General features: G+C 44.5%; 2 protein-coding genes across 6 annotated transcripts in view; one reads left to right on the top strand and one right to left on the bottom strand.

The window, feature by feature from the left end:
- Positions 1 to 5502, bottom strand: part of PIGL (phosphatidylinositol glycan anchor biosynthesis class L) — a 51876-nt gene extending 46374 nt beyond the window's left edge. The window contains exons 1-2 of one of the 2 annotated variants that reach the window (XM_068210552.1): positions 5228 to 5502; positions 2172 to 2271 (exon numbers count right to left, since the gene is read on the bottom strand). In XM_068210552.1, the coding sequence (XP_068066653.1) occupies positions 2172 to 2271; positions 5228 to 5483 (356 nt within the window). In that variant the 5' untranslated portion in view covers positions 5484 to 5502. The remainder of the gene's footprint in view (positions 1 to 2171; positions 2272 to 5227) is intronic. The other variant, XM_068210553.1, reaches the window with a different exon arrangement.
- Positions 5503 to 7262: 1760 nt separating this feature from the next.
- The window catches only part of NCOR1 (nuclear receptor corepressor 1), a 55400-nt gene continuing 43506 nt past the window's right edge, over positions 7263 to 19156 (top strand). The window contains exon 1 of one of the 4 annotated variants that reach the window (XM_068210523.1): positions 7263 to 7405. The gene's annotated coding sequence lies outside the window, so the exon portion shown is untranslated. Of the gene's footprint in view, positions 7406 to 7673; positions 8071 to 19156 lie in introns of those variants that run through there. The other 3 variants (XM_068210526.1, XM_068210525.1, XM_068210524.1) reach the window with 3 other exon arrangements.

Here is a 19156-nt window from a genome sequence, read left to right as displayed (position 1 = left end):
TCTCCCAGAGCAATGTGCTCCTTCTTTACATTGATGGCAAATTATCTTCTGAAGAGTTCAGCAAGGAATAAAAGAGCCAAAGGGCTCTGATCTTAAAATGCTAAGGAGGAACAGCTCCTGAGCTGCTTTCTCTAGGCACGAATTTACATTGAAATCTAGTGGTAAATAATTAATTACTTTAGCAAGTTCCACATAATGCCATACCAGCAAATATTTTTGTATAGCCTGTAAATTACATAAGTCTTAAGAGACACAGAGAAACTATTGACCTTAGGGAATCCGTGAACTTCGAGTAAGTTTCAAAAACCCTGAGTCCTAGTGTTTTGTCTAAATCACGGGAAAACAGTATCTAAAAATCAGCTACACTAGAAATTCAGTGTGGTCTAAAAATTAATCCTGATCCTCTACCAGTCTGACACCTGATCCACAGATGTGTTTCATGAAGAGCATCCACATGGTGATTTATGGCACAGTAAATAATGTACTGTAAACACACTTAACTTTGCTGTGTAAACAACCTCAGAGCAAAATTCATCAAGAACTTCACTTCATTTACTCCCTGAATGCAAAACAAAGTTGAAGGGTTGATGGTTATCTCACAGCAATCTAACTCAGAGATAAAGACCTCAAATCTAAACCTGTTTCTTGGAGCAATGGTGTACATTCCAGCCCAGCTCTGGGCAATGGGATGGCTCTGTCATTTCAGGCACTGCCTTCACAGTGGGGAAACACAGATCAGTTCAGAAATGTGTGCAATAGTAATAAAGTAAGAAAGAGGCACCAGCCAAGAGATTTCTCTGAAATAGCCCTCACCTTCCAAAGACTGATTTGCAACAAGCAGCTCCCTTGGGCTGTGTGTGTGGCATGATTGAGCAGCATCAGAACTTGCATCACTCACCAGCCAACCTCACATTACTTTAGAGGATAAAAAGCCAAGTGGCTTCAGGGCTTTAATGTCAAAGATGGTTCATCGAGCAGACTTTATGCTTAGCAAAGCTGAGCAGCTTTTTCCTTATTCCTCCCCAGAATGTTTTGGGCATTGTCATATGCTTGTACTACAGAACTTGCAGTTACCCAAAGCCAGTTCATGACAAGTGAATGGAAACATCTCTTTTTATTCCAAAGGAAAAACAACTTTTATGCTGTTTTCCTCAGCAAGCTGAAAACTTGGAGAGAAACCTAGAGCTAAAAAAAGCAAAGAACTCAAAAAGATTCATATTCTGGACTGTGGTTTCTGCTGCCTTAGCTCAAGGGAAAATATGGTCATGGGAAAAGGGCCTGCCTGGAGCTGGAGTTTTTTTCAACTCTGACTGTTCTAGCTGGAGTGGCTTTAAATCAATATGTTGCTATTATTTCTTCATAAACAGAAATATTCTTTATGGGCTGTGTGATAGCTGTTTATAAGTGAAACAACCACTTGTATCATGTTTCCTAGCAATCAGTGTCTCATTCAGATCTTATACACAGACAGTGATTGGGCAATTTGAGAGGCTTTTACAACAGTAGTTCCAAGTTTTACTGATTCAAAGTGTTAAATCACCCTCCCAGAAGAGTTTCTGCACAGAGAAGTGTCAACTTTGCCACCCTCTGCAGCTACCCACAGCTGAAACAACACCACACCTTAGAAAAACAGATCTTGCATGGCTTAATTTTGAAGAATTTTACTGTCATGTTATTGTGGACTGTCTTTAGTACTGCAGTTCACTTTTGTCTTTAGCCAGGACTAAAGCAGATTGTAAATATAACAGAATTCCACACTAACCCTGCAAAGACCACCTACAGACAAACCTGCCCCAGGCAATTCAGAGAATTTCTGTCTAACACTGCAATAAGTTGTTATACAACAAAATGTGATCATGCTGCCCAGACACACGGTGCCAGATCCCAGCAAGTGTGGTTATCATTATTCTAAATGCTGTATGAACAGAGCTTCACCTAGGAACTGTGGTCCCCATAATGCAAAAGAATTGTCTTCTGCATTAATTAGATTTATGAAAAGAATTAACAAAAATATCAGATATTGTCTTTCTTGAGATTCCTCAAGTTTTTCGGAATGACACAGTCAGCTCTCCTGAATGTAAAAGTGAACTTTTTTTTCACTTTAAAAAAAGTTTTAAAGTTTTCCCCTTTAAAACTGCAGTGGAATTCTACGGGAAAGGAAAACCAGTTACCTGTGATCAATGACTGTGACATCAGAAGCAGGAATCCCCAGGACACAACAACTCTGTTCCAGCTCTTTCTTACGAATCTCTCCTTGCTTGTAATAATTTCCTGAAAACAGCAAACACAGCAACACCATCTAACTCAGTTTAGGTTCAGATCAAGGGGTCCAAATAGTTCAGCATCTTCTTCCTTGTTCCATTCACAGGGAAATTAAGGTAGAACTGATATGGCAAGATTGCAAAAACTTACAGAGGCAAAAGAAGACAGAAAACCTAATCAAGATAAAGGCAGTTGGGAAAGTTGTAACAGAGATGAACAACAGGGAAATGGAATTCATTATCTTAAAACATTGGCTACTTATTCACTGAATTATTTTCCTCTCATCTTGCCCTGACATTCCCTTATTTTTACTTGGCATCAGCCATGCAAAGTCCCAGCCAGAGCTGTGATGCCCCTTCCAGAACGTTGCTCTACGCAGGGCAATACTTGCAATTCAATTTTAACTTTGAAGTAATAAAATGAAAAAGATACAGTTGAGTATTAATGTGTGATTCAAGTCTGTAGTCAGCTGTCTTGAATTACACTAGAACTTTTTATTGTTGTGGGTGTGAGTCATCTAAATCTAGCATTTCTCTGGAGCAGTGTTGCAATCTGAGCCATCACTAGCAAGCTTTGTAAAATTTTCAAAGAGGGAAAGAGTAACTAGGAAAAAAAAGCCTCTTCCCACAGCCTGTGACTGAATGATTTTGGGAGACTGACAGTGACTGACTGTGGGATGAACCTTGGATTGCAAGTTCCAGCTCCAGCAGAATGAACTGAAGAGTGCAGCTTGTCTGGAATGACTGAATGAGTACAAGAGGGTTCATTTCAGACTGATTTTTACCAGGCCATTACCAACACAGTGCTGGAAGGTAACAGCTTTTGCTGCAGTGCAGTGTCACAGCAGACTGCAGGTGATGCTTTATGCAAACACTCCCACTGCTCTCAAAATACATGACTTCTGCTGAACTCACAGAAACAGCTCCAGAGCTGCAGAAATGTGTCAGGACATCAGGAGTATGTCAGTGCTCACCAGAAGGAATGGGCAGCTGTTGAGATCAAAACCAGCTGAATGGCTGAAGCTGCTGGACCTCAGCCATGGAGCACTCACAACAGAGCCAGCTACTACAGAGAGCAAAGCACATCTAGACTGAGTTATTAATTCAATCTAAGATTATTCAGCGTGTCAAAGACTGATTTCTTTTTCCCAGTGCTGTAATTCTAACTCATTTCTAAGTCAAATTGATTGATAACTGAAAACTGCAAGTACAATGGTTTTTAAGTAATGATTTTGTCTCAGTGCTAACAATTTGCAGTGTTTTTGATCAACTCACTTGTCATCATCAATCACTCGAACAATGAGAGGATGAACCATCTGAATCACCCCCAAGACTAATCAGAGGCTTTTAAAATAAAAATCTCTTAGCTCATAAAGGTGCTCTCCTCTACATTTCCTTACAAGTGAGAAAGTACCTAGAAGGAAACATCAAACACACTGAATGTGTCATGCCACTGAATCAGGAGTAAAGAGAAAAGAAAATTCAACAAAATAAATAAAAACACGACACTTCTTTGGAAAGTTCTCTACCAGCAGCATTGTATTAGTCCCCAAAATTGAAATGGCAGAGTTGCATTTCAGTAATCTCCCCACAGCTGTGGAGAAGCCAAATGGGATGCACAGCCCTCTGTCCCCCAGCAGAGACAATGAAAGCTCTGCATTAAACCTTGAATGGGAGGTGCAGAGCCATCGGTGAAGCCACCAAACCACTGGACTTCAGTAGTTCAATCCCTGTCTTCTCACCTGGATGGTCTGGCAGGACAGGAAGCTTTGGAAATGACAGAAAGTTTGGCAGTGAACTGGCTGGAGTTGCCAAAGGCACAGGGGGGTCTTTCCCAAAGCTAAGCAGCTCTCGGTGTAAGAATTCTGGTACTGCAATATGGTCTGAAAGATCAATTCAAACGAGGCTGTTTCTTATGCACAGAAACCTGAACAATGGAATAACTGCTCAGGTGTCAGTTCTGCAGAACAATCTGGAGCTTCAGCAGATCACAGGAAGAACACAAAAGCGTCATGTGCTGTGAAAAGTTCTTGCTGTGGGCAAACAGTGGAGCCTGTAAGAATCTCTCTACTCTATTCAGCCCGAGCAGCAGTGCTGCTTCCAGTTTGTCATCACTGCCCTTCCAAAAGTTACATGAACCAAAGGAAGAGTCCAAAGGAGAATGATCAGAGGTTTAGAAAACATGATCTATGAGGGAAGACTGCAAGTAATCAGGTTGTTTAGTCTGGAGAAGGCAGATAACAGTCCTAAAATATGTAAGAGGCCATTACAAAGGGATACTCTGATTTCCATGTTCCTGTCAGGCATGAAAAAATAAACAAACAAGCTTAAATTACACCAGTGACTCAGGAAAAAGTGATTTGAGGGAAAGCTAAAGCAGCACCGACACAGACCGCACAGGCTGAGGCACCTCCCCGGACATCGTGGAGAACAAACATTTGTCTGCAGCAAATGAAGACACATCGATGCTGCCTCCAGGCCAGCACTGATGGACAGCACGGCCTCGCATTCCCTTCCGGGCTATTGTTCCATGATCGGATTGCAGCTCAAGGGCTATTTTAGATGTGAGAATGTATCGCGACATTAAAACTGGACCATCCAAACAAGTCTTCTGCAAGACAACGGGATTATAGGGAGATGCCAAAAGGCCGTGCTAAACAGCACCTCTGACAGCCCACTGACACCGCCATGCAGTCTGAAAGGGCCTCAGCCTCGCAACTTTCAATCTGAACACGTTCCCCTCTGTTCCGTCACGACACGCTCTTGTAAAGGAGAGGGGAGGCGAGGGACGGGGCAGGGCGGGCAGTGGCCACACCGTGCCTCAGTTTCCCCACAGCCGGGGACCTTCTTCCACGGCGCGAGGGCCACACACGTGGGGAGCCATCACGGCGGCCTTCCCGTGCCCCGGGGGTTGGCGGCGGAGGGATGGGGGGGGGTGGTGGTGTGTGTGGATGGTCCCCGCTCACCTGCGGAGCAGCAGAGCACGGCGGGGGCGGCCCCGGCGCTGCGCAGGCCGAGCAGGGCGGGGGCGAAGAACATGGCCTCGTCATCGGGGTGCGCCGTCAGCACCAGCGCGCGCCCGCCCCGCGCGCACCCGCGGGGCCCCGCGCGGCCCCGGCGCAGGCGGCGCGCGCCCCCGAGCAGCAGCAGCAGCAGCAGCAGCAGCAGCGGCGGCAGCGCGAGCGCCGCCGGCGTCCCCCAGCTCCACGGGCCCGCTGCCATGGCGACCGCCCCGCGCCGCCGCCGCACCGCCCGGAAGCGCCAGCCGCCGCACGAAGGTTCCGCCGCACGAAAGGGTCCCACCCCCCCCCCTCCACCGCCCTCCCGTCCCCGCCTCGGGGCGGGGCCGCTCGGCCGCTGCCGCGGAAACGGGGCCCGGGCTGTGCCACTCCGGGGAAACGTGTCCCGCCCGCGAGGAGCGGAACCCTGCCCTGGCCGGGCCTCAGCCGAGAGCGGGGCCCGAGGGTGTGCACTGAGCACGGGCTGTGCCCCTGGGCGAAAGCCGTATTGCCCTGCCGGTACACCAGTAGTGATTCACAGCGAGAAAGTCGAGATTTTCAGCGTGTGGTACCTTTTATCCATGCTGGGCTGCTGTGGAAGAGACGTGGGTTAAGGGGAAGCTCAAAAGCAGGGCAGGAGGAGCTTGTCTTAAGACACGTTCTCTGGGCTATCCCGAGTGTGGCTGCAAACGGGGAAAACTTTTGGGTATGGTTTGTAAGTGAAGTCAAGCACTGGAGAAAGCTGCAGAGCAGAAGGAGACAGGAAGTGCTAAAATAAACATGAAACAGGCAGTCAGATGCACGATGGCTTGGATACTTTGCTTTCCCGAACAGGCAACATGGAAGACAAGTGTACAGAGCAATGGTGGAGTGTGGGAGCTGGGTGAGTTAAGGCATAAAAGGTGAATACAATTTCGAAGAGTTCTGAGGAGCGGCTCAGACCTCAGCAAGTGTATGCCTGACTGGTCTTCCCTGGCTCTTTTATCCTTTAACTTCCAAGTGATTCCAAGCGAGAGTCATTGGCTTGTGTTGGGATTAGAGACTGCCAGCATCAGCCTGGAGATTTGCCGTGTCACCATAGCGTGGCACGTTTAACCACTGTAATCACACAAGCCTTGGTACAACACGTGTTTTCTGAGCGATCCTGCCTGCCACAGGCTGAGCCCCAGCTTTTTCAGTCTGAACCAGTAATTGTGTAGGCACCCATCCTGCAAATGTGGGCACGACTTCTCCATTCAATGGAAATTGTGACCATGAAATAATCGAACCTTGCCTAACGCTCTATCTTTCCCATAGTAAACCTGATTAGAGATTCATTTGTGATTTTAGCACATCCTGAGTTACACATTTGCACGTACGACGCTGCGCAGATTTGAAACTCCTGAGAAGGCAGGGAACGAGCTACATACTCCTCATTCCGGGGGAGGAATGAACAGGCATTTACGAGATTTAAACCTCTCTCACATTTTCGGAAGTCATTCGTCGCCGGGGCACGGGCCCGACCTCAGGGGCAGCGCGGGAAGCACCGCGGACGGGGCGGGAAGAGCCCTGCGGGTCCGGACGGGCTCCGGGCGACGCTCCCGTGAGGGGCTCCTGAGGCCGCGTTCATCGGCACGGTCGCGGCCCGGGCCCCTTATGGGTTATTATCAATTTACATCGGTCCGGCGGGGGCCAGCGGGGCGCTGCGGCTCCCTGGCGCTCCCAGCCCCGGGAGCCCCTCACGGGCCCGGCCCCGTTCGCCTCATGGCGGCCGCGCCCCCCCCGGCCCTCAGCGGGAGGGGGAAGGAGCCCCTCCCCGCCGCACCGGCCAGCGGTCCTGGAAGGGGCATAGCACCCCACCCTCCCACCGCCAAGCTCTCCGGTGGCTTTTCTCGGTCTGTTGCTGCCTGTGCCTCAAAACACACTGGCATAGCCTGAGGAAAGAGAGAGCCGCCGTAGCCGGTGAAAGGTACCGAGCCGCGGCGCCGCGGCTTGTTCGGTATCTGGCAGGACCTGGCGGGAGGGGGCGGAGCGCGCGGGGCCGGGGGAGGGGAGGCAAGATGGCGGCGGCGGCGGCGCTGAGGGTGAGGTGAGACGCCGCGCCCGCCCAGCCCCGCCGGGACCCGCCGGCACCCGCCGCCCGGGCCGCCCCCGCGCCGCGCCTCGGTAAGCGCGGGGAGCCCGGCGGGCCGGCGCGGGGGCAGCGGGCTGAGCGCCTCCGCTGTGAGGAGGAGGAGGAGGAGGGGGAGGAGGGGGAAGAGGCGGGGGCCCGGCCATCCCGTCCTCCTCCCTCCTCACGGGGACGGAGCCCTGTGGTCTCCGGGGGGAGGGCGTTGGAGCCGGGGGTGCCCGTGGGGCAGCCGCAGGGGGTGCGGGGGGTTGTCGGATCAGGGGCGGGGGGTGCCCGGTGCCCGCGGGGCTCTCCCCCCATTGACGCTGAGGGTGCGCGGGGAGATGGCGGGGCACCGAGGGGTGGCCCTCGCTGGGAAGTTTTTGCAGAAATCCCAGAGCATCTCCGTGCTGGGTGTTCATCCTTGTGCTGTGGGCAGGAGAAGTGCAAATTAAAAAAAAAAAAAATTAAAAGAAGGGTCAGTTCTTCAAAATCGTCCCCTTGAGGCTCGGCCAGGAGCGCGGTAGTTCCTGAGGATGTGCTGCGGCCACAGCTCCGTGTCGGGCGAGCATCGCGGCCGCTGTCAGTGCCGGGGAGTTGTTGCTGATGCTGACGCTGAATTATTCATATGGGACCTGTAAACATCCCTGGCTTCTGTCATCTCCGGGCTGCTGCAGGGCACAATGGAAGTGGCTTTTGCTAGAATTATTCTGGCTTGATGGTAAAGAACTTCGTGCTTGCGGATTTTTCTGTACTTAGAAAAGCTGTGTGTATCAAGTTGGTTGCAGTCAGGCAGGATTCGAGGTGGATGTATGAACTGTCAGTGCTAAACAGGCTCAAGTAAGCAAGTAGATATTGTGAACAATCTGTTGTCCAAAACCTGCTTCTTCGTGTTTCACGGATATGGTTTTAACAAGTCTGTTGCCTTTTCATGACTCTAAATATTGGTGTAACCTAGAATGACTTACTACAGTGAGGATGTCTGGTCTTGATTTTTGTGGCAGTGTTCTTTTATTAATTTCCATACAGTGCTATAGTTATGAACTGTTTGAGCTTAGATAGGGATTTTTATCCTAGGCAGGATGATTTGAGAGGTAAAATCCAGTGCAATTATAACAAAAGCTGGTGGTGGTAAGTGGGATGACACAGTGTAAGTGCCTGAAGAAGTGGACACGATTATGTCACTGCACACAAGGACTGTGCAGCTCGGTTGCAGTTTTGCACTGGAATTTTATTCCACAGAATGTTGTTATTCCTGATTAACTAAACAACCTTGACATTTGGAAAGGAAGTGTGGAATATTTGGAGTGGATTTATAGTTAGTTAGCTGAAATATGGTGTCTTGTGTTGGGGGATGAAAGAGCTTCATGCTTAGCCCAGGGATTCAAGAGTTCAGGGGAAAGAAGCCAACTGCCGTGACCCTTTTTTGTGAAAGCGTGGTTAATTTTTTCTTTACGTCGCTTTTCTTTGTAATATGGTATGGGCTGCTCTTGTGATTTATGTGCAGGGCAATTTGTTTGAAATACACTGTTTGATGTTGGTCACTAAAATACCTAAACTTGTTGCTGAAATGTGGGAAAGAGCAGTATTTTGGAATCTTCTTTCTAGGAGTTAAAATGTGTGCTTTCTAATGTGTGGAGAGGATGTTACAAGTGTTTGCTTCCACAAGTGTTGCTTCTCTCTAGCTTCTTAATAATTGCACCCATCAATTAAAAGTAACTCTCCAGACTGAAATTACATGCACAGAATCAGAATATATTCATTTTGCTACATTGTGCTGCTGCTGTTTTGTTTTGAATACACTTTGTCTCCTACAACTACTCATTTTAGTTGCTCTTTCGGGGCAGATCTGTTTTCCATTGTGATCTAAAAGGATCTACAAAACTCTCTTAAAACTGTGGTAGAAGTAGGGTCAGACCCTAAAGCTCCCTTCCAATTCCCCCCTCAAGTCCCTTTCCGCAGTCGTTGTGCTCCTCTGGCTTCATCTTCTGAGTTATTTCATTTCTCAGTTGTGTCATGAATGAGAGATGCTCGCAGGGAAGGGAAGCTGCCTCTGCTTCAGCTGCTGTTAAATGCATGACAGCAACTGAAAAAAATCTTCTGTAGTAGAGAACAATATTTCTTATAAATAAGAAATTTATGCTCTTTCAAAGCTCTCTGCAAAAGTTCTGGTGAAATATTTTATTCCTCTCTATGGCCTTTTGCCTACAAAATGATTTAAATGAAGGTTTTCTTGGCTGATTGAAAATACTGTTTAGAGTTCTGGTGTGTGGAGTGACTTACATTGAAGATTTGAACAATTGTTGGAGCTGGAAGGGGTCTATTCCTCGTGCAGGTGCAGTGCAGCACAGAACAATCTCAAGAACAGACCTGTAACCAGACAGTGGTTTCATAATGCAAACAAACGTTTCCTGGATGCCAGGCTTGAACTCTTCAAGTCATTTATGTTCTTTAGTCAAATCTGAATCAGTGTTTCAATGTTAGGCTATTAACTGAACATGGTACCTTCCCTCCCTACTGCAACTGGTCCAGATAAAAATTCTGACCTATGCAGGACTGCTGTCTGTAAATATTTACTTTGTGATACTTCTAAATCATGCAAATAGCCAGGACAGTGCTGAATGTATCTTCCATTTCAGTGTCTCTCTCCTTCAGTGATTCTCCCTCTAGTAATGAACCTCTGTGAGGTTCCCTTTCCCTTCCATTCTCCTTCAGTGCTCTCCCACCCTCTGTTAAATCGCAGCCTGCGCCTGCTGGGGCTCTGCTCAGGGAGTTGTGAGACAGGGCTCAGTCGTACCTTGGAGCTGTGTTTCTTCCCAGTATCCTAAGGGATATTCCCATGTCCTTGCCCAGCTCTACATCTAAACCACTCATAGTGTTGCCCCTCCCAGACTGTCTTGATAGATCTCCTTTTTTCCTTCAGGCTCGAGGAAGATGTTGGTCTATGTAGTTTTTAAGTCAGCAGCTTCACCTGTTTAGGATTGCAAAGGTTACTGCAAAATTTAAGATACTCTCTGATACAAAGATGCATCAACCCTCTCTGAAAAATCCTATTGTTCATAACTTTCAGCAGTAAAAAAATGTAGAAATGAATGTTTCATGCAGATGGATTACCTGGACAAACTGTTGGCCAGGACTTTAAAATTCTGTGCGTGTTGAGTGACTGCTCTTGGGTAAAACTGAAAATGAAAATACAGTCACAAAGGTGTTGAGGAAAAGGACACCTATAAATGAGAAGGGATGATGTTAAGTGTAAAATATGCTTTACTTGCTTGTGCCTCGTGCTGCTGGGAAAGGACATTTGGGTAATTCTCTTTTATGTCCTCACCATGTCAGAGAGCTCTTGTCCTGTGGGAGCTGCAAACAGCCCAGAGCATTCCCTGGCTGTGGGGCACAGAGCTCTCTGCTGAAACCTCTGCTGGGCTTCCTGGGCACAGCCTGGGGCTGCCTGGAGGAGCCAATGCTCTCCTGAAGGGATTAAAATGTGTTCACGTTTCAGGGAACACGTCTAACAAATGTGAATATAAATCAGCTGCAGAACAGACTGATTCCTGTCCTGTTTGTCAGTGTTACAGAGTTAACACACAAGTTCATGACAAGTTCAAGTGCTGCTCAGCAAATGAGGCAGCTATATGATTTCAGATCAGCTGCACTCTTCACCTCATTAATAGTATTTTGGGGCAAACTGATGAATTACTGTAAGTCAAAAAATGTATATACCCTATAGAGTTTTGAATCATCAGGTTCATATTTTTCAACTCCTGTTTTAAATCTGTCTGGAAAGCTGGATTTGCAGAGAAGGGGTGTTTGCAAAGTGGGAATTCTCCCATATAATCGTTGTAACTTCATGGTTTAGCTGTCTTGGAATGTTGTATCCAAAACCTGTCATGATAAATGTAACTTACTTGTTCCATTATGGCCTTTATTTGTGTAGGTGCTGATGTTTCTCTGTGGTCTCAAAGATCAGACTTAAACATATCTAGAACCTTGAAGCTCTGGGTTGCTTCTGGGTTTTGTTACTCCAGATCTAAAGGATTATTTATACCACTCACAGTTCAAGATGTCTTTCATTCCCTGCCTTTTTCTGTGACTTGGAGGCTGTTTTGCGAGTCCCAGTTAGAGTTATATCTTTATATATTGTTGCATTTTCTGTGACATAGAGTATCTTAAATGTAATCATAAATGTAGTAGCAATAAACTTTGTTTCCAGAAAGCCTTGGTGCATTTCCTGTGGAGTATCAGAATGGACCAAGTCATTGTTCTTACACTTGAAAAAATGTTATTTTAGCCTTTCTGTACTTTTTAGTTAAAATCTAGACTTGATTTTATCTGAACTTAGTCAGCTGAGGGGAATTATGAGGCTGATACTTAGTTTGCCCTGACCCTTTCTTTATAAGTGTTTTTTCTTACAATCTATCATAGTTTGTGGATTTAGTCAGTATGGACTAGTCAAGTTATATTTCCTTTCCCAAACCAAAGCTGTTTTTAAAAGCTGTCACTGCAGATCCACTTTTGATAATCAGTGAACTACAGGAAGATCCGGGAAACTGCGACCACAGAATTTCTTGGCTGTTTGGTGACGTCAAAAGCAGTTTTACCTGCAGGTGGATTAACAGTGAAGGAGTAAATTCACGTGCAGGAGCTGTTCTTGAGCTGTCTGCACTTTCAGTCCAAAAAAGGAGAAGAAAAAATGTTGTTTTGAGAGAATATTTTATGCATAGTGTGTGATACATATGAAGTTTGAGGTATGGCTATTTCTAAGTCATAAATGAAATGTGAGGAAAGAGACTAATTGGAGCAAACCTCAGTGAGCTGCTGGACACTTGTGGGTGAGGATGAGTTGCTGAGGAGGGTTTTTTGCAGGAGAGTTTCTTATCACTGTGGTTTGTGTAGCATCTCTTGGGTCTCTTGCCTGCTGCACTGGAGGATGCCTGGGCTGGTTTCTGTTTCACACTGCAGTTTTCAGGGTGCAGTCTGAATGCTCCAGTTGATGTTTGAGAACCAGTGGTGTTACCCTGTGGCAGGGATAGGGCCCTTCAAAAGGGGTGAGGGAGATGTCAGGATTTGGGAACTGCTGGTGTCACCTCAGAAAAAACCTGTCTCCTCTTGGGAATGTGAGTCCTTCCCTCTGAAGTGTTTGGCCTCTGTAGGGTTTGCTTGGACATTAATTTCTGGAGATTTGGGTTCTTTGGCTCATGATTTTTTTTCATGGTGTGCATTAACTGTGTGCTATTTACCATATTGGGACAACCAGGAATCTGGTGTTCCTTGGAAAATGTTTTTGGAAATAAGCTATCTTTGTTCCTATGACATACTTTTAAAACAAGAAAACCCTGTAATGTTTGTACCCTTCTCAGTTTTAAGTCATCGCTCTGTGGTATTTTTAGTCAAGGAAATGTCTACATCCTTAATTTCCATTTCTGAAGGGAGGGCTTCCTCCTACCTCTTTTGTCTGGTTTTGGTGTTATTGTGACCCTCCTTGGCAGAGGAGATCTGGATAAGCTCCATGGCAGGGTGTAAGAGCTGTTCCTCCATGAAATCCAGGAGGAGGCTTCCTCCCTCAGGGATTCTCTGTATCCCAGGGTGTTATGTGGTAACTGGTGAGTGGATGCTGGAGATCTGGACTCTTATTGGAAATGGATGTGCTCAGCATCCCTCTATTTTTATTTTATTTTTTGGTAGGCAAGTGGATAATTGTCAGAAACTTCCAAAGATGTTGATGTGATCTTAGTTTTTCCTGTTATTTCCCCCCTATAATGCAGCAAAGTTGTGTATGGCCTGGGCCCTGAAATCATGTATTAGCAACCTTTCTTTGAGATCATAAATTACAAGAGGGATTAAAATAAAATTTCCGGGAGAAGAGTATCTTGTCAGCTGAATTTGATCAACCCCATTTTGGTAGAGCAGAAATTCTATTTGTATTTGTAGCAGGAGAGAGAAAGAAACTGTTATTTAAAGATGAAGTATAACAATGTGATCCTGAGATTTGGCAAGAGTTTGGATGTAAATTACATGTGTAAGGATGCAACCAATTTTCATCTTTGGACCTTTGAACATTTTTTTTTTTTCCTTGTAGCACACAAGAAATTGCTTTGAATGACTCTTAAATACTTATTTAATATTTAGTGTTCCAAAACCTATTACTTGAAGTACTTCAAGCAGTTGGTTACCTGTGAATGGGGAATCTTTTCCTATTAAAATATGGAGTATAAAAACCTATTTTAATTTTTTGGCTCCCTTGATGGAGATGGAAAAGTCTTCCTAGTATAGAGTCAATGTGACATCTTGAATTGACAGCTGTAATGCTCCTTAACTTGTGTCACGTCTGTAATTGGCTAAATTAAAGTTTACCATGTGTCATGGAGAATATGTCATGCACTGTAGAGCTTTGGATGCTGAGAAATAAGATTATATTGTACATTAATGGAAATTTTAGGGCGTGAAAAAGGTTAAATTCAGATGTTTGGGCTTTTCTTAGCATCTATTTTTCAAATATTCCTGTTGCTTGATTTATATGATGTTAATAATTAATGAAGAGAATGTTGTTCAGTGTTGGTAGTAAAACACAGCCTTACAGATGTAACTTTTTTACTATATTTCTAGCAGGGATAGAAATAGGGATTTTTCCATCAATAACTTTGTGAGTAGAGGGAGTGCAACTGAATGAGATTAAAGTTCTTGGGAATTTATGGTGTATTTGGGAATTTCTGGTTCTGTCTGTCACAGAAGAAGAAAAGGCATTTGCACATGTGGAATTGTCTTGGAAAATTCAGCAGTGAGTTGTTCTCAACTTGGAGAAAATACATTCATTGTTTCTGTTCATTCCAATAGCAGATGTCCTTATGCTTTGACTACAAGCTTTTGAGTATTCTGCAGCATAAAACTGAGTGAAAAAAGAGTGAAAGAAAGATTAGAAAAAGTGAGGAAGAGGCCCTGAGCTTTGAGGATGATGTCTGTGTTCTACAGAAATGGGAAGCAGAGTACTCTGGGGCATATTTAAATGACCATTACTCAAGTTGTCTTTAATTTTAGTTTTGACCTTTGTACATTTTTTTTTGTTTGTAGCACACAAAGAATTTTTCATCTTTTGGAGGGTATACCCAGCAGGTTTTCATACTTTGGAGTACTTCTCATCTGTAAGCTTGGAAATGTATTCCATTGTAGCTGGAATACAGGTCCTTCAATTTTAAAGCACAGAATTATCTTAAATCTGCTCAGGCATCAACCTTCTGGTAGATTCTTGAATGAAAACCTTCTATCTTTGAGGATTGTCCTATCTACTGATCTTGTAGCTCCCATCCCATCCCATCCCATCCCATCCCATCCCATCCCATCCATGTTTTGCCATCTGAATAAATGTCATTTGACTTTGCTGATGAGTGGACACTGAGGAGTGACTGAAGGACTGATGACTGCTCTGGAAGTGTTTGGTGATTTTTTAGGGAACACTTTTTAGACTGTTAAGTCAGTGTGAGCTTGCAGCCCTACTGGTAATGTTCTGAGCACAGGGATTTCAGATGGGAGATGATACTCAGCCTTGTACTTTGTCCAGTAATTCGAATAAATAACTTTTTATATGGAATTGGACCCATTGAGCTATATTTAGCAATCTGTCTTGGATGGGCAGGTTAGTGTTTTCTGGTTTATGGCATATCCCCAGGATGCAAAATTGGTATTTTTGTTTGGGTGTCTGAACAGGTTAATGATTACCTGGTAAAACAAAATACTATTGGGAAGATTTGTTTTGCAAAGCTAGCAATTCTCTGAAGGGTTTTGCTTATGTGACTCTTGACTTGTAATTTTGATTTGTTTTATGCCATTTGAAGCATTGTGTCTTGAAGGGTCTGTAATTCATGAAGTCTGGTCAGTGTGATTTAATAGACTGGTCCATAAATACAGCCTGATTTTGGGTTTTTCCATGAGGTAGTTTCATCACCTTTTTATGAAATGAAATCACAGAAATAATTATTCATAAGTATTGTTGTCATGCCTTGGATAAAGCCTTTCGAACCAACTGCTGAAACACTCCCTTCACTCTTCATTTTCTTGCCAGAATAAACTTTGAATAAATATCCCTGAATAAATTTTGTGATTCATTGTAGATCCCCTGTGCAAGGCAGAGCCTCCCTTGCTCTGCCATGGGTTAGTTACATCAGAGCTCAGTTTACTAAAGCTGCTGATTTAAAAACAAAATCCCCCAACTCGGGTTAGACTGTAATCTCATTCTTTGCACTTTTTATATCACACTTAGTTTGCTCAAAAACAAGATGAGGAAAATTCCCAAAAGGATGTGAAATTTAATTAGCAAATGTTGGTTAAGCACTTGAAGATGGCACAAAATTACTCAAAACGCAGAAATGTCAGCTTGTTTTGGATAGCTGAAGGAGAACTGAGTTTACCCATGAGACTGGTCTTTTGTCCATGAAGGTAAGAGTTGGAGACAGGATATTCCAACAAGTGGAGCAGGTGCCTGCCCTGCCCTGGGACAGCTGCTGTCAGGTCTGTGTGGCCACACAGTGAAGGGGTTTGGGGAGCTGGCCTGCTAAAAATAATCCCAGTTTTTAACCTGCTGTGTTTTTCCAAGTGAAGAACTGCTTCACTCAGGCAGTGCCTTCAAAGTGCTGCAAGAATCGAGTCTTATTTCTGATTCAGACTTCGACTGTTTCCTTGGGAGTCTTTGATAGATTTTTTAACCTTTCTGTGACTCATTTTCCCACATGTCTGCTGAAGATAGTTTGTACTGCTTCTGAAGCATTCTGAGTTCTGGAGATCAAGCTGAAATTACACCATGATTGTTGCCATTATAATATTCAGTTCCAAATTATTTCAAACTTACTCAAAATTCCCTGCATATGGTGAATGTAAGTGTGAACAGCAGCTTTTAAGGGAATTCTGAATTGGATCTGTTCAGTAGTTTGAGCTGGCCAAAGACAGAAATATCATCATACCTTTAGAAATAAACATTGTTAAATAATTTCCTCGCCCGAGAAGCTCAAATTAACACAAGGCCAAGTATCTCTTCACTGTTCCTGAATCCATTACTCTTGTCATTGTTTTTTCTCCCGTGGGTATCTTCACTTAATTGCTTCTTTTTTGATTCTTTGCTCCTATGTGTCCTGTAATTTTATTTTTTTTTTAATATTATCCATTTGATGCTACTCAGTGTCCTGTTTTGCTGTAGAGTCTGGGAGTGTCAGTGAAATGGGAAATTATAGCACAATTTCTGGTTTCTGAACTGCAAAACAAGAAATATTTCTTTCTGCCCCTTCTAATTGTCAATATTTGATGAGACAGACAATTTGCCAGCCTGGTTGGCAGCTGTATGAAAGTATTCGTGACCTAACTTTATCTTTGTGAGACATGAGGCAGAATTCCAAAGTCTGTAACAGCTCTTTTAAACGTTTATATATTTAACCTCTGAAATTTGCAGACTAATATGAAAAGGTACAAAAATACTTGTCTGAAAAATAGAATCTTGCTGTCATTGAGCATGGTTGGAAGCTGATTTATCAGGGGTGCTGAAAATGAAAATGAGCAGCTTCTGTTCTGGCAGGGGAGAGGGAAGCAGTGCAAGGATCAGAGAGGCAGAGAGAGTTAATAAATAGTGAGGAACTTTCCAGGAGGATTCTGGTTGGCTTTGGGTAGAGCAAGAGGAGGTTTGTCATGACTAATGAAAGGATACAGCAGGGAGGAAAGCCCGGATGAGGTTGTTTACAGTCTGCACACACAGTTACGGTTTTATGCAAAAGGATGGCTGTATTTAAACATAATCTGGATGTATGGAAATTGGAGAGGTTACAGCAGGAAGCTGGCACTGCCCTCACTGCCCAGGAACTGGATTGATGAAGAATAATCTGTGTCTGCTATAATAAATGTGTGAGCAGATGCTGAAGAGAAGGAGACAGATGCTTTTGGCTGACAGGTCGTAAGGTTGCCTGCAGAGAAATTGGAGTTGAAGTCAAGCACCTCCATCCACAACTGCAGACAGGGAGAAACGAGCAGAATATTGGTGGTAATTCTACTGGCAAAAATTGGGAAAAAATCCCCACCCCCCTCTTCCCCCATCAGAGAGGGTAAACAAGCTTATGCTGTAGGAGCCTGTGAGATTAGGGGGTCTGCAGGGCACGTAGAGGGGTCAGATCAGGAGAATGTGCAGGCATGTGGATGTGTCTAACAGGAAAAGGAGGGAAGGAATATTGTACTTCAGTGTCATTTTACGTGTTTGTACTCCAGGGTTCATTTTATCTTGAAAGAAATGAGATCCCACACAGGATCCTCATCCTTCAGTTCCCTCCCCACCTTGGAATTGCCAAAATGTGACCACATGTTTTCCTCTACTGTTACCCCCTTATCTCTGCTGCTGTTTTGCCAGTTCCCTCAGGGAGGATGAAGAATGGTCCCCCACCTCTGATAACTTTATGTTTTCCTTTTTTCCTCTCCGTGCTTCTCACCTCTCATATTTACCACGATTGTAATCTCTAATGCTCCTTGTTGCTTTCCTCTGATGGCAACTTTCATTTATTCCCCTTTAAAAAGAATTCCACTGTGAACATGATCACGCTTGTAATTTTCAATAGGGAAGTCGTCAGATTCAATATTTTCCTATTTATTATGTAAAACCTGTAGTTATCAGGGGGTTTAGGTTGACATTTTTGGATGGATGCAGGATGCTCATTCTTGTACTCCATGCCCTCTCTCTCATCTTTCCATGTCCACTGCAGAATCTGGAGAGATGGCCAGGCCCTCTCACTGCAGTTGGTTGTGGAAGATTTCAGGATGATCACCAACCTAACACTGTGTCCACTGAAATTCTAGTGACTGGAGAAGTGGCTTTTATAGCATCATAGAAAGTGAGCGTGGCTTGAACTTTCAGCACCTGGGTTAATGATCAACTTGTGGGTTTGACTGAATATTGTGGGAATAAGGAGCAGATGTAGCTTGACAGAGAGAAACTGGGAAGGACCTTGAATCATGCAGTGGTTGGCCTGTATTTGTGTGTGATTTTCAAGTGGTTGCTCTCCTGATCCCCTCTGCATCCCCAGATTCTTCAGATCTCTGCACATGAAGCTGCTGAGGGAGCACAGGTTGGGGCATCAGCAATTCATCAAACTGAGATTTGTATTTCCATAACCTTAAAGTGTTTGAGCATCTTTATACCATGGAGCCAGTTCATTTATTGATGGATGTGCCCCAGCCTGTGACAGGAGGAGTTATCCCATCAACAAGCATTGGATGGAACTGACAGCTATGTGCCAGAGCTTTCATTCCTGTGAAAGTCCATGTAAGAAAGGAAAATCAGAGGTTTTCTTTTGGCTGGGGCTGGGGTTTAGGGGTGCTGTGGAGTGCTCAGGGACAGCTCTCTGCTCTCACAACCTGCTGACTTTGTGACACTGTGCCTTGATTAAATGGAAATCAGATGACTCAGAGCCATTAGACCATCACATAGTAGGTAAAGCTGTACTCCAATGAATGCAGTGTGAAGGATGAGGTATAGTGAATGTTAATGTTGAAGCATTCTGTTACAGCTTGTCACTTGGATATGAGTTATAGGTACTGTAATGGATGTATAGCTATTATAAAGCACACTACTAGTGATCTGTAGTGTTGCTTTGAAAGAGAAACCGTTGTCTTTTTTTTTGATCTTTCATAGTTGAAAATCAGGTTTAAGAGGTAAATGTAAATTTGTCTCATTATTCTGGTAGTCCAACATGTAAAACTTTGTTTTATGGAGATTTAAGGAGGGAAAATCCCCTGACCAGAACAGGAATGATAAAATATGTCAGATATACTTTAAGATCTGTTTGTAT

The sequence above is a fragment of the Anomalospiza imberbis genome, chromosome 20 (genome assembly GCF_031753505.1).
Source record: "Anomalospiza imberbis isolate Cuckoo-Finch-1a 21T00152 chromosome 20, ASM3175350v1, whole genome shotgun sequence".
NCBI classification, from domain to species: Eukaryota; Metazoa; Chordata; class Aves; order Passeriformes; family Viduidae; genus Anomalospiza; species Anomalospiza imberbis.
This window is presented reverse-complemented; position numbering and strand designations above follow the sequence as displayed.